Source organism: Hyperoodon ampullatus (assembly GCF_949752795.1).
Source record: "Hyperoodon ampullatus genome assembly, chromosome: 13".
NCBI classification, from domain to species: domain Eukaryota; kingdom Metazoa; phylum Chordata; class Mammalia; order Artiodactyla; family Ziphiidae; genus Hyperoodon; species Hyperoodon ampullatus.
The window spans coordinates 21075997-21090311 of NC_136926.1; the positions used below are offsets into that span (position 1 = coordinate 21075997).

The 14315-nt window shown below is 50.5% G+C and overlaps 1 protein-coding gene across 1 annotated transcript; it reads left to right on the forward strand.

The window, feature by feature from the left end:
- Positions 1–6408: 6408 nt before the first annotated feature.
- CRYBA4 (crystallin beta A4) lies at positions 6409–12461 on the forward strand (the record flags this gene model as incomplete). The annotated part of the gene is made up of 5 exons (XM_079717183.1): positions 6409–6447; positions 7103–7221; positions 8109–8250; positions 10345–10487; positions 12314–12461. 5 exons carry the CDS (start codon positions 6409–6411, stop codon positions 12459–12461), a joined length of 591 nt encoding a protein of 196 aa, XP_079573309.1.
- Between the last annotated feature and the right edge of the window lie 1854 nt (positions 12462–14315).

Sequence of the window (14315 nt, forward strand, 5' to 3'; positions counted from 1 at the left end):
GGTTCCCAGCTGCAAAAGTCTGTAAAGAACCCTTCGGCCTGGGTTCAGTCAGGGATGGCGCCCCCAAGCTGCCTCCCCGGCTCTCATCCCCCATCACCCTGTGCGCTCAGGCTTCTCTGAATTCATCTAGTCTTTCTCCTTCTAAAACAGAAGCCTGGAAGTTTTCTGTCCCCATCTCCCTTTGCCGTCAAGGATTTCCTGTCTGGGGACCACTCATCCCTATTATGCTTTTCTCCAGGCTTCAGACCCTGCCGGTGCCTCCACCAGGCCGTGTCCTCGCTGTCCCCCTGCTATGTCCTTCCTCTGCCCCCACCCCCGGAGTCACTTATCATGCTTCTCACCACTTATCATGCTTCTTGGTTTGGGCAACCTCAACTTGCTTCAGCAGATTCATAACAAGAAGTCCCGTTAGGGAAAGCCTGAGGGAGGCCAGGCTCTGTTACATTCATGAATGAACGCTTCCGTCCCTCACCTAACCTCTTATCTCCTCTGAGCAATCTGAGGCTGTGGGGTGGGGGTGGGGGATGACCTGCCCAAGGCCACATAGCTACTAAGTGGTAGGACTCCAATTTCAGTGCAAGCAGACAAACCCAGCAACTGGGCTTTGCCATTTACTTATTCTGATTGATTCATCCTTCCATCCCCAGCAGCTGGCTCAGCACCTGGCACACAGGAGATGCTCAATCAACACCTGTTCAGAGATTGCATGAATGCATGTTCCTCTCTCCTTTCCCAGTCAAACTGCTGCCTCTGGTACTGCCTGGGAACGGGTGTGTGGGTGCAGACACAGGCCTGGGACTGGGGCGAAAGAAGGCTCCAGGAGGTCGTGTTTAGCCCACGGCAGGGTTCTAAAAGGAGGCTGTGGCTGTGTAGGCTTTGGGTGGAGAGGACTTTGGTCAATTCCAGTAGTTCCTCATTACTTTGGGGTCATGGACGCCTTTGAGTGTTTGAAGAACGCCTTGTCCTTGTCCCCAGGGGAAAAAAATGCCCCCTTTAATTTTGGAGACAATTTCCAGGGGGCTCCAGGACCCCCTGATGGCGCAGATCATCAAGACCCTCTGGCAGTGGATTCCTGAACACTTTCTGTAAGAAAGAGCTGGTTGGGGCAAGCAGGTCCCTCCCTGTGTCTCCCCCTGAGAAAGACTGCGGTGACTCTGGGGTGCTCTGCCCACGATGGGCAAGGCCACACATCTGGGCCACATCTGTGGCTTCCAGGCGCTTGCTTACCCCCACCCTGACCCCAGCCAAGTCAGTCTATGAATCAACATGCCCCTCGTATGGTAGCTGGGTTCCTTCCTTTCTGGACATGTGCTCATTCCTCCAAGATTCTCTCTCTCCTCCCCACCCCCCACCCCCCGCCTCCTCCCTTCCCCCTCCCCCTCCCTCTTGCTGCCTTCCTGTTTATTTCTGTTTTTACTTCTCTCTCTGCCTATGCTTCTGTCTCTCTTTCTGTTTCTCTCCCCAGTATCTTGCTTTCTTTATACCTCTGCATCTCTCTCTCTATCTGTTCTTTGTCTTTCTTCTCTTTCTTTTCCTCCCGCCCTCTCTCTGCCTGTCTCTATTTTTATCTTTTCTCTCTCTCTCTCTCTCTGCCTTTCTCCTGATTACCCCGTCTCCCTGACTCTCTTCTGTTCCTGCTCTCTCTGCCTCCCCCTCTCTCTGCCTCTGTCCTGTCCCTTCCCCTCCCCTGGGGCCCTTAGCTGCGGTGGGTCCCCTCTTACCTGGGGCCCTGCTACTTCCTGCTGGAGGGCAGGCAGGAGGGCAGGCTGGTGCAGTGGGTGACAGGGGCCGACCCCCCATTTTATAGTCTGGCAGACACCAGACCCTGTTGTCTGTGGCACAAAGGGGGAGCTGGCTCAGCAGGCCCCAGGCAGAGAGTCAGGGGCCTCAGAGCCCTGACCCTGCCGAGTTCCTGCGAAGAGCAGCACTTTCCATTGTGAGCCCAGCAGGCACAGCAGAAACCCTGGCCAGTAGCCACATCGCCTCGCCTCTGCCCAGCCCCTGCCCGGATGCCGCTCTCACAAACCCCAGCCGGGGATGGGCCCACAGGGTCCCCGCTGGCTGCCAATCCTGGGGCAGGGAAAAGGGGAGACCCCAGAAGGTAGGGGACCTGAGTTTGAGTCCAGGCTCAGCCACTCTGCACTGTGTGGCATTTGGCAAGTCTCTATCCCTCGGGGCCTCTGTGTCTGCAGTTATCAGTGGCACAGGTATCCCTATGGGGTGCTGCACAGGTATCCCTATGGGGTGCCACACAGGAAAGAAGGGGACTGTGAGTAGCGCTAAATGCATTACCGCTGCCCTCTGGTCAGTTCCCAGGACAACCCACCTTATTTGGCACTTTCATTATACCCATTTGGCAGATGAGCAAAACTAGGGTACAGAGAGGTCAGAGTCAGGAACTGGCCCGGGTAAAGGGGAGCTAGGGAAACCAGGTTGGGAGAGAGAAATAGGGAGATAGATTGGGAGAATTGGAGAGTGACAGAGAAAGAGGGATGATGGAGATGGACATACAGAGGGGCAGATGGACGGTGATGGGGAGAGAGACAGACAGAGAGAGGGACGGATGTCAGGTAGAGCAATAAAGAGTCAGAGCAATGGAACAGATGCCAGAAGTCACATCATTGAATCCCCCCATATCACAGATGGAGAAACTGAGGCCCGGGTAGAACAATGGACTTCAACAAGGTCACACAGGGCGAACTCATAGTAGAGCCAGGGCTGGAGGGACCCAGGGGCGCTGCTGGGCCAGGCCAGCCTGCAGTCTGACTCCCTGGCCCCAGGTGGTGGTGGGGTGGGGAGAGGGGTTCTGCATAAGTTTTTGCTTCTTCTATGGGGGTCCAGGACCCCAGATTCCCCGGCTGCGCCTGGAGGTCACCGTGGCCTGGGGCCAGCTCTGCCTTCTGCCCTCCCACCCCCGCCTCACTTCCTGGCCTCCCCCTCAGCCTTTCATCCTGGGCCAAGGCCTGGGAGGGGGCCAGCGACCGCAGCATGGGGCAGCCACTGTAATGGGGGCCAAGATGCCTGTGGTAGGGGCCACCCACAGGTCTGGGTTTCAAGGTCAAGATGTCTGGGGCAGTTCCATGATCCCTGTGGTAATGGGCTGCCAGCCAAACAGTGAGGGCAGAGGTAGGGGGTGCACGGCCCCATGCTGGATGGCTCCACTGGGAGCATCTGATTGACTTGGCTCCTATAAGCCTCATTATGATGGTGGGGACTCTGAGATTAATCCTCTTTGCAGATGAGGAAACCGAGGCAAGTCCCTTTCCCCTCTCTCAGCCTGTTTCCTCATCTGTAAAATGGAATTGGGAGTCACATTTTTTTTTTTTTAAAGTTTTTTTTTTTTTGAGGTGGACCATTTTTTTAAAAGTCTTTATTGAATTTGTTACAATATTGCTTCTGATTTATTTATTTATTTATTTTGGTTTTTGGCCACGAGGCATGTGGGATCTTAGCTCCCCAATCAGGGATCGAACCCACACCCCCTGCACTGGAAGGCGAAGTCTGAACCTCTGGACCACCAGGGAAGTCCCAGTCACATCTTTTTAACTCCTGAACCCAAGCTCTTAAAAACGATGCCTGGGGCTTCCCTGGTGGCGCAGTGGTTGAGAGTCTGCCTGCCTATGCAGGCAACACGGGTTCGTGCCCCCGTCCGGGAAGATCCCACATGCCACAGGGCGGCTGGGCCCGTGAGCCATGGCCTCTGAGCCTGTGCGTCCGGAGCCTGTGCTCCGCAACGGGAGAGGCCACAACAGTGAGAGGCCCACGTACTGCAAACAAACAAACAAACAAAAACAGAAAACAAAAAAACGATGCCCTCCTGTATTTAAGAGTAATCACGTTCCCCGGCTTTAGTGAAATATAAATAACACACAACATAGTGTAAGTGTAAGGTGTGCCATATGTTGATTTGATACATTTACAAATTGCAAAATGATTGCTACCTCCATCCCATCACATAGTTACCATTTATTTTGTTGTGGGGAAAACATGTAAGATCTGCTCTCTAAGCAACATTCAAGTATATGATATGTATTAGCTATAATCACCATGTTGTACATTAGGTCCCCAAACTTGTTATTCTTATAACTGGAAGTTTATACCCTTTGAGCACCACCTCCCTGTTTCCCCCACCTCCCAGGCCCTGGCAGCCACCATTTTACTCTCCACTTCTCTGATTTTGTCTTTTTAAGATGCCATATGTAAGTGAAATCATACAGTATTTGTCTTTCTCTGATTTATTTCACTTAGCATAATGCCCTCAAGGTCTATCCATGCTGTCGCAAATGGCAGGATTTCCTTCTTTTTCAAGGCTGAATAATATTCCATTATATCTATATACCACCTCTTCTTTATCCACTCATCCATTGATGGATAATTAGGTTATTTTCACTTCTTGGCTATTGTGAATAATGCTGTAACAAACATGGGAGTGCAGATGTGTCAACAGTAATTTTTTTTTATTAGCAATGACGATGACAATGATGATGGAGACACGTGATGAATGTTATGTTCCAGGCGAAGTTCCGGAACAGCAAGTGCTGTTCATGTGTAATTCACACCCTCACAATACCCCTATCTCTTAGGCTAAACCCAATTTACTTTGTTATACCCATTTTACATATAAGGAAACTGAGGCTCAGAGAGATTAAGTAACATACTCAAGGTTACCCAGCCAACAAGAGTGGGACACAACCCCGGGCAGTCTGGCTACAGAGCCTACATTCTTAGCCTTTAATCTTCATGGCAACCTAATATTAAAGTTATGCATTTGATAGGGCTACATTTAACCCTCCCAGGAGGGAACTAATATTGCCATTTTAAATGCCATGAGCTGACATAGGACATCCTCCAGGTCACCCAGAGTGATCTGGTTTCCAGCCATGCTCTTTCCCATGCTGCGAAAGCCCCCTCTTAGGCCAACTCAGAGGGTGGGAGTGTGGGGAGAGGGCGCACAAAGCGAATTCTACAAACCCTGGACATTCAGCAGGTGCGGTACAGTTTGCAAAGCATGTTCACACCCACCAGCTCCTTCGTTCTGCCCACAGAGCCCTCTGGACTCCTGTCTGAGCTTTGTGGGCCCTGGAGGCCCTGGCCCAGCCACCTTTCCTGCCTGTGTCCCTCTGCTCTCCTTCAGGGTCCCTGAACTCCAGCACCATCAGGCCACCAGCCCCATATTCCTACCTCTGCAGCTTTGCCTAGCAAAAGCATTTCCTTCCATCTCACTTTGTACAAATCCTCCTCACCCTTCAGAGCCTAGTTTCAATGCCACCTCCACCATGAAGCCTACCCCGATTGCCCCCACCGGAAGAGGAAGGGACCTGGGAGGGGGAAACGTATAGGCATTTGTTGAATATCTGTTCCAGGCATGTTACATAATCTCACACCAGTCCTGTGATATTGTTTATTCTTGTCCCATTTTCCAGAAAGAAATAGGGGAAACAACCTGCCCCAGGTCACACAGCTAGGAAGGACGAGGTTTTTAGACTCTGTGTCTACCGCTTGTTATCCTTCTCCAGTCAGGAGTCCCATGGAGCTGATTAAGGCAGACCTTCCTCCTCTTGCCTTCTTCATGGGTAATCCCCGAGTGGGGGCAACCTGACCTTTCCCTCCCAGCCGAAGCCAATGCTGCTGACACCTCTCTATTGGAGTTCCAGCTGGGGCTGGCTTTTGTTCCCGTTGCTCGCTCGCTGAGTCAGGGCTCTGTCCCCCAGGGGCCCTCTCTCCTCCCTGCCTATAAGAGCCTGACCTCCGCTGGTGCCAGGTCTGGCATGTTCACTGGGTCCATCTCGGTAAGTCCCAGGCTCGGAGGAGTGGGATCTGAGCTCTGGGTGAGCATCCAGAGGGAGGGGAGCCCAGGTCCCCAATCCTGGGGACATCACTGTGCCATCCTGAATGCCATCCTCATCCTAACCAAGGCATCCTAACTAGGATCCAGACATCAAGACCAGTACCTGCAACCCCCATTTAAAACCAGAATTATTCCTGCAATCCTGTTGCCTCAACTTCCACTATTAGAGTTCCCTTTTCGGGTCAGATGCTGTCTTTAGGAGGCTCTCTTAAGCTGAGCACCTTGGTTCTTGCCTGGGGTGAAACATCCGCCCACCAGCAGCCGCAGAAAATTTCCCATAGTGGGCAGATAAAACAATACAGAGCAGGGCTTAGAGGAATGGGACCCAGAATGGGTACATTTTCAGATAGCGGTAGGATGGAAGAAAAGGAGATGGTATTGGTCACAGATGGAAAGGGTAGGAGAGGGACAGGCCAAAGCCGCACTTTGCCCCCAACCTCAGGCACATCTGGACCCCATCTGGATCCCAATCAGCCCAAACTAGACTTCAGCCTCAAGGAGGGGATCAGAGTCAGGGCAGAAGCTTATCACGTTCTTCTCTTGTGTAGGAAACAAGCAACATGTCTCTGCAGTGCACCAAGTCAGCGGGACACTGGAAGGTAGGAAGAGCCACGGGAAGGGGGCGATGTCTGGGAAGTGGGAGGGCACAGGTCGAACCCAGGTCCTGGGGACCACCGCCCCCACCTTCATTGAATCCCCACCTCACCCCTGGTGGGCGGTAATGAGGGCCCATTTCACAGAGGATGCATTCAAGGCTCCAAGAGACAGAGGGTTTTGCCCAAGTTCACACACTGGAGTCTTGATTTGAACTTGTGTCTTATGGTCCCAAATTCAACGGTCTCTCTGGCAGAGATGGCAAACTGGTAATTGCACATAGTCTCTGGGCATGATTTCTTTGACTTCCTCTGTGTTAAAAAAGAGAAAAAAAACCCCCACCAACCTTTGAGTTTGTCATCAGCCTTTGAAAACATGGAAGGTCCACAGAAAAGTCCAGATATAGGGGTTGTCTTGGGAAATTGAACAGTTGGTCGCATTATCATGTGGCAACAGTAGGTGGCGCTGAGCAGACGCCACCCACTTCCACAGGGCCTGTGCTCCTGGGTTCTCAGCCCTCACGCTCCTTTCCTGGCCCCTGGAAGCATCTGAGTTTGCAATCCCTGATTTACCTGATCTGCCCCACCCTGAGTCCTGGGGTGAAGCCCTAACCGCTCACGGGACTCTGAAGCGCGTCTCCACCTTTTCTCTCCCGCATAGATCGTGGTGTGGGATGAGGAGGGCTTCCAAGGCCGGCGGCATGAGTTCACAGCTGAGTGCCCCAGTGTGCTGGAGCTTGGTTTTGAGACTGTGCGATCTTTGAAAGTGCTGAGTGGAGCGTGAGTCCAGGGGGATTGGAATCGGGGTGGGGGAGACAGGAAGTGATCTAGAGAGGGGTACTGGGACTTTTAGATGTTCTAGGTGTTATCTTCCCAGGCTCTAACTGTACCGGTGTGCCTTCCTTGGGTCTGAGATGCTGGGGAGTGTGCAGGATGGCAGTGTAAGGTCGTGCAGGTTGTGCACTGCTCAAATGTAAGGGGCGCCATTCACACAGAGCCTTCCCACTGGATGAGGCAGCCCTGCGGGGGCAGACCTTTAAAACCCAGTGTTGGGTCTGAAATGTCCCTGTTAGGCACAAATCAAAAGCCAATATCACTCACCAAAAGTAGAAGGTAACTATAACTAAATGTAGTAAAAAAAAAAAAATAATACTAGCATTCCGTAGTTGAACATTGTTGCCTGACTGAGGCTCTGAGCATGAGATATGTTTTGTTAAGAGAGAGAGAGAGAGTAATGAGATGGCCAAGGCTTAAGTCAGCATGTGGTCAAGCCTCATCTACATGGCCTAGAGGGACACGTGCAGGAGTGCCAGGTACCTGCACGGAGCCGGTCCCCTACCTACAGGACGCACAGCGAGGCAGTCGGCTACTAGGTCTAGATTGGACTTCTCCATGTCAACAGGTTGGATGTTTGGGGCCGGGTAATTCTGTGCTGGGGGGCTGTCCTGTGCATTGGAGGATGTTTAGCAGCCTCCCTGGCCTCTACTCACTAAATGCCAGCTGCAAAACCCTCCGCTCCCTCCTCCCGGCATGACGACTAAAAATGCCTGCAGACATTGTTAAATGCTTCCTTGGGGGACAAAGTCACCCCTGCCTGATAACCACTGGTCTAGAACTCAGGGTGGGGGGCCTCTTAACCTCTTGCCCTCTCTACCCTCTGTCCGCAGGTGGGTGGGTTTTGAGCACGCCGGCTTCCAAGGGCAGCAGTATGTGCTGGAGCGGGGTGAGTACCCGTCCTGGGATGCCTGGAGTGGCAACACGTCCTACCCCGCCGAGAGGCTCACCTCCTTCCGGCCCGTGGCCTGCGCTGTGAGTCCTGCCACTGCCTGGGCCTGGGGGGGGCCTGATCCCCTCCAGTGGGGGTTTGGGAACCAGATGTCCCAGGGTTCAAATCCTCATGTCACTGCTTCAAGCTGTGTGAGGTGGCAGTCCCTCCCCTGAGCCTCAGTCTCTTCATCTTGAAATGGGGCCATAGTACCTATGTTGTGGGGTAAAAGGATGTACGTATAGCATCTGGACAGAGCCCTCCACAGACGTTCTGCCCGTTGCAACTTTGGTTATAATATGAGCTCCTCCGTGTTTTGTGTCCTTCTTTTCATGACTGAGGGACAGTGGGAGAGTCTGGGTGCCAGAGATGGCAGGGCAAGTGAGGAAGAAGCGTTCTATTTCTTGTTCCTAATTCATTATCAGTGTTCTTGATTTTATATTTTTGCTACTGTTTACAGAGTATGGGTGGAGGTGGGCATTATTACTCCCATCTTACAGATGAAAAAACTGAGGCTTGGAAAGGTATACTTTTTTCCTTCAAAAACAACTTTTATGGATTTTAAATCACATGGCACACATATTTATCACCTAAAGTTCAGGGGAAAACCTGATATGGCCGAATAAGAAAATAAAAGTCACTTACACCCACACCTCTGAGACAAAAGCTCACTGTTATCAGTGCTGGAGATTTCCTTGGTCTTATATGCTACCCACAGATTATATCTGCAGTGTTGATATCAGTATCTATGTCTAGATCTGTATATCCATCTATATCTATATATCTATACATGCGTATCACTCGGTTATAAAAATTGAATCATAACGAACCTAAAGTTTGGAAACCAGATTTTCTCCCTCTGCAAGTATATCACAATCACTCTCCCAGATGATTAAATCTCACCTATGGCATCATTTTCCATAGCGCCCTAGTATATCATTTGGTGAATGTTCATTTGTTTTACAAACGGCCCAGGCGTTTCGCCAATACGGGGACTCAGAAGGACTCTCACAGACGCAATCCCTGCCTTTACCCAGTTTACAACTTCTGGTTTCATTTCGTTCTCAAAACAATCCTGAAAAGCAGATGTGGTTAGTTTCATTTTAGAGATGCGGAAACAGGCTCAGAAATGCTGTGTGACGTGTTTTTGTTTTTTTTTAAATAAATTTATTCATTTATTTTTGGCTGCGTTGGGTCTTTGTCGCTGCGCGCGGGCTTTCTCTAGTTGCGGCGAACGGGAGCTGCTCTTCGTTGCGGTGCGCGGGCTTCTCATTGCGGTGGCTTCTCTTGTTGCGGAGCACGGGCTCTAGACGTGCGGGCTTCAGTAGTTGTGGCACGTGGGCTCAGTAGTTGTGGCACACGGGCTTAGTTGCTCCGCGGCATGTGGGATCCTCCCGGACCAGGGCTCGAACCCGTGTGCTCTGCATTGGCAGGACGATTCTTAACCACTGCACCACCGGGGAAGTCCCCATACATTTTTTCTTTAGATGATTAAGCTCAGTCAGCTGCTAAGTGGAGAGTCAGGATTCGAACCCAGATCTCCACACCCTTCTCTCTCTTTTTTTTTTTTTTTTTTGCGGTACGCGGGCCTCTCACTGTTGTGGCCTCTCCCGTTGCGGAGCACAGGCTCCGGACACGCAGGCCCAGCGGCCATGGCTCACAGGCCCAGCCGCTCCGCGGCATGTGGGATCTTCCCGGACCGGAGCACGAACCCGCATCCCCTACATCGGCAGGCGGACTCTCAACCACTGCGCCACCAGGGAAGCCCCTCCACATCCTTCTCTTAACCGTAGTGCAATATCCCAGTGTACCTGATCCTCTGTTATCGGGTATTCAGGTTGTTTTTTCCCTTCTCTTCCCCCTTCCCTTCCCTCCCCTCCCCCGCCCCCTCCTGTTATCAACAGGGCTTCTTTTTTCCTTGATTATCTTCTTTGTGTAAATTTCTGAAACAGGAATTTCTGGAAGGACAAGCAGTACACCTCTTGTAAGGTTCCTGGTGCCTGTTGCCTTACTGTCCTTCCAGAAAGTTTCAAGGAAGGCTGATTTTGGAGACAAGAACAGGGGTGAAGGGACCAGCAGAGGCTCCTGGGTTTCCGACTGAGGACCTGATGCTCTGACTCTGTTCCCTGTACCTGCAGAACCACCGCGACTCGAGGCTCACCATCTTTGAGCAAGAGAACTTCCTGGGCAAGAAAGGAGAGCTGAGCGATGACTACTCCTCCCTCCAGGCCATGGGCTGGGATGGCAATGAAGTGGGCTCCTTCCACGTCAACTCGGGGGCGTAAGTGGATGCAAGGCTCTGCTTGGCAGGGACAGAGAGGATGTTGAGAGGGAAGGGAACACCTCCTGTGAAAACAGTATGCTGGGGACTTTGGGGATCTGATGCCCACATTCCAGAGGAGGATACTGAGGCACAGGGAGCTATCAGGCAAAATTTCTGGGATTGCAAGTAGTGGACACCCAGATCACACTGATATTAAGCTCAAAGGTTATTTATTGGCCCCTGTAACTAGCTTCAGGCACAGCTGGATCCAGCTGCGACAGTAGGGATCTATCTTTCTCCCCCTCTTGCTCTGCCTGCTCCAGTGTGGCTATATTTTTAGGCAAGCTCTTCTCATGTGAAGATAAGATGGCAGCTTCATCCTTATATTCCAGCCAGCACCAGGGAAAGAGAGTGTCTTTTTCTCAGTGATTCCACAAAAGGTTCCAGGAAAGGCTCTCATTGGTCCAGCTTGGGTCACGGGTTCAACTCTAAACCAATCACCATGCCCACAGGAATGGGGTGCTCTGGTTGGCTAGACCTGGTCACATGCTCATTGCTAGAGTGAGGATTTTCCCACATTGACTGAGGCAGGTGGATGTGACAGGGTCTGTCACCAGAAGAGGAGAGGATGGATGCCCAGCAGTAAACAAACAGATGTGGGTTAAGCAACTTGCTCCACATCCAACAGCAGGTAGGTAACTGAGTCCAGCTTCAAGCCCAGGACTCACTGACCCTTCCCACCCTTTTCACCCAGGGGATGGCTGAGGTGTGAGATCCTCAGTTATATAGGATATGAGAGTCACCTTCTGAGGTACCCCTTGGCTCCTGGCTGGCAGGGGCAAAGGTGGGAGGTAGGGTTACTTTATTTTTTTAGTTTTCTTGGGAAGCACCAGAGGATCTTGTTTCAGAGTAGGATGGACCTCTTGTGATTCTTGAGTCCACTTCCCTCTTACAGAAAGGGAAAGGGAAGCTCAGAAAACGAGACACCAATCCTTATCTAGTCCTGAACAATGCAGGGGTCAATGAATTGAAAGAATAGCCTTTTCGGGCTTCCCTGGTGGCGCAGTGGTTGAAAGTCCGCCTGCCGATGCAGGGGACACGGGTTTGTGCCCCGGTCCGGGAAGAACCCAGATGCCGTGGAGCGGCTGGGCCCGTGAGCCATGGCCGCTGAGCCTGCGCGTCCGGAGCCTGTGCTCCGCAACGGGAGAGGCCACAACAGTGAGAGGTCCGCGTACTGCGAAAAAAAAAAAAAAAAAAAAGAATAGCCTTTCCTTGGAGGTACCCCTGAATAAGGCGGGAGGGGGAAAGAATAAGACTCCTCACTTCTTCCTCCCTCCATCCATCCCTCTGTCCTTTCCTTCCTTCCTCCCTCCCTCCCTTTCTTCATCAAATATTTATTGAGCTCCTCTGTGCTGGGGATCATGTTAAGCACTAGATAATGATGAACCAGGCACACACACACCCTATACCCAGGAGCTTCCTGTTGGCAGAGGAGCCTGACATTTTTACAAATCATCTGTTAATTACCTAATTACATGAGTGCTACAAAGGTACAATAGGGGACTGTCAGACCGCCCTGATGAAGTGATGACTGAGCTGAGACCTGAAGGATAAATCCAACTTAACCAGGCAAAGAAGGGTTGGAATGGTGTTACTGGCAGAGGGAACAGCGTGATCAAAAGGGCCCGGTGGTGGGGAGAGCAGGGCACATTCTGGGCAGGAATGCCAGGGAAGGAAGTCCAGGATTGCTGGAGTGTGTTTGCAGCATGGGGTCCCCTTGTGCCTGTCTTGATCACCATGCTGGTGCCTCTTCAGGGTAACAGTCTGCCTCTTCCCTTTTCCAGCTGGGTTGGCTCCCAGTTTCCTGGCTACCGAGGTTTTCAGTATGTGCTGGAGTGTGATCACCACTCAGGCGACTACAAGCATTTCCGGGAGTGGGGCTCTCACGCCCAGACCTTCCAGGTGCAGAGCATCCGAAGGATCCAGCAGTGAGCAGGGGGGCCAGCGCTGAGCAGTGAACATGTGCTTGTCTGGAACAGAGGAGCTTTGGAGGCTGTTACATGCTCTCTCCTCTGCCTCCCCCTGTAACCCGTTCGACCCCAGCACCCATGTGGGCCAGTCCATGCACAGTCAGCACGAAAAACTAAAAGTAATTAAAAAAAAAAAAAGTCTAGGGTTAGCCTGTGGTTTTCAGTTTTATTAATCCCTTCAAAGAACCAACTTTTAGCTTTGTTGATTCTTCTCTGTCATTTGTGTTTTATTTTACTGAGCTTTGCTCTCATCCTTAGCATCTCCTTTCTTCTATTTACTTTGGGTTTACTTTATTCTTCTTTTGTCCAGCTTTTAAAGGTAGACTCTTGGGTCATTCATTTTGGCCCCTCTTTTCTCTCCCCCCAATATAGCCATTGAGAGCTATAAATTTCCCTGCAAGTACTACATTAGCTGCTTCCCAGAAATTTTGATTTGATGTGTTTCCATTATCATTCAGTTTGATATTTTCTAGTCTCCCTTGATTTTTTTCTTTGACCCATGGGTTAAAGGTGTGGTATATAAATATTTATTTTCTAGATATTTTATTGGGATTTTCTAGATATTTTACTGTCATTGATTTGTTATTCAAGTCCATTGTGGTCAGAGAACATACTCAAGATTTCAATATTCTAATGAATGGAAACTTAGTTTATGGCCCAGCTTATGGTCTATTTTTGATAGACTTGAAAACTGTTTAAATCCTGCAGTTGTTAGCTACAGTAAGTCCTCTACATACCAACCTTCAAGTTGCAAACTTTCAAAGATGCGAACGTGCGTTCATATGTCCAGTCACGTCAGTTAGTTCACGTGTCTGGCATACATTGTCACATGCGTGCATCCTCTACAAGTGGTTGTGCTTCTGTATACTTTACTGTACAGTACTGTATAGAGTACAGTAGTACAGTATCTTTATTTTAGGTCTAGGATGTCCAGAAGCAAGAGTTAAAAGCAGCAGTAAATAGCTGACTGTATTAGTTGGGTACCTAGGCTAACCTTGTTGGACTTACGAACAAATTGGACTTACGAACACACTCTCGGAATGGAACTCGTTCGTATGTAGGGGGCTTACTATATCGTGTTCTATAAATGTTGATTAGGTTGAGCTGGTTCACAATGTTGGTTAAAATTTTCTATATCTTTTTGCCAAATTTTTAAAAAATCAGTTTTTCATCAATCACTCAGAGAGGGCTGTTAGTATCTCCTACTATGATTTGGCTTTATCTGCCTCTCCCTTTAGTTTTGTCCAGTTTTGCTTCCTGATTTTTTTTTTTTTTTTTTTTTTTTTTTGCTGTATGCGGGCCTCTCACTGTTGTGGCCTCTCCCGTTGCGGAGCACAGGCTCTGGACGCGCAGGCTCAGCGGCCATGGCTCACGGGCCCAGCCGCTCCGCGGCATATGGGATCTTCCCAGACCGGGGCACGAACCTGCGTCCCCTGCATCGGCAGGCGGACTCTCAACCACTGCGCCACCAGGGAAGCCCCCCTGATTTGTTTTTTTCTTCAAGAATCTTGATGCTCTGTTATTAGGTGCACATATACTTATGATTGATGTCTTCCTGATAAATTGTCCCAAGCTTGTGTTTTTTAAAGCCATGCATGGAGGGAGCCAGTTCTCTCCCCTAAAGCTTCTCACATTCCTTTTCTCTCTCCCCAGTTCTTTCTCACACATACTACCCTGGAGTCTCATTTAACATCTTCCACCTTAAAAGTTTTTAAAACAAAGAAATAAACTCCTATTCCATTTGCAGCCTGAGTGGCAAGATCTACACATACATTCCCCACCCCCACCCTTCCTTACCCTCTCTCCTGGTTCTGTA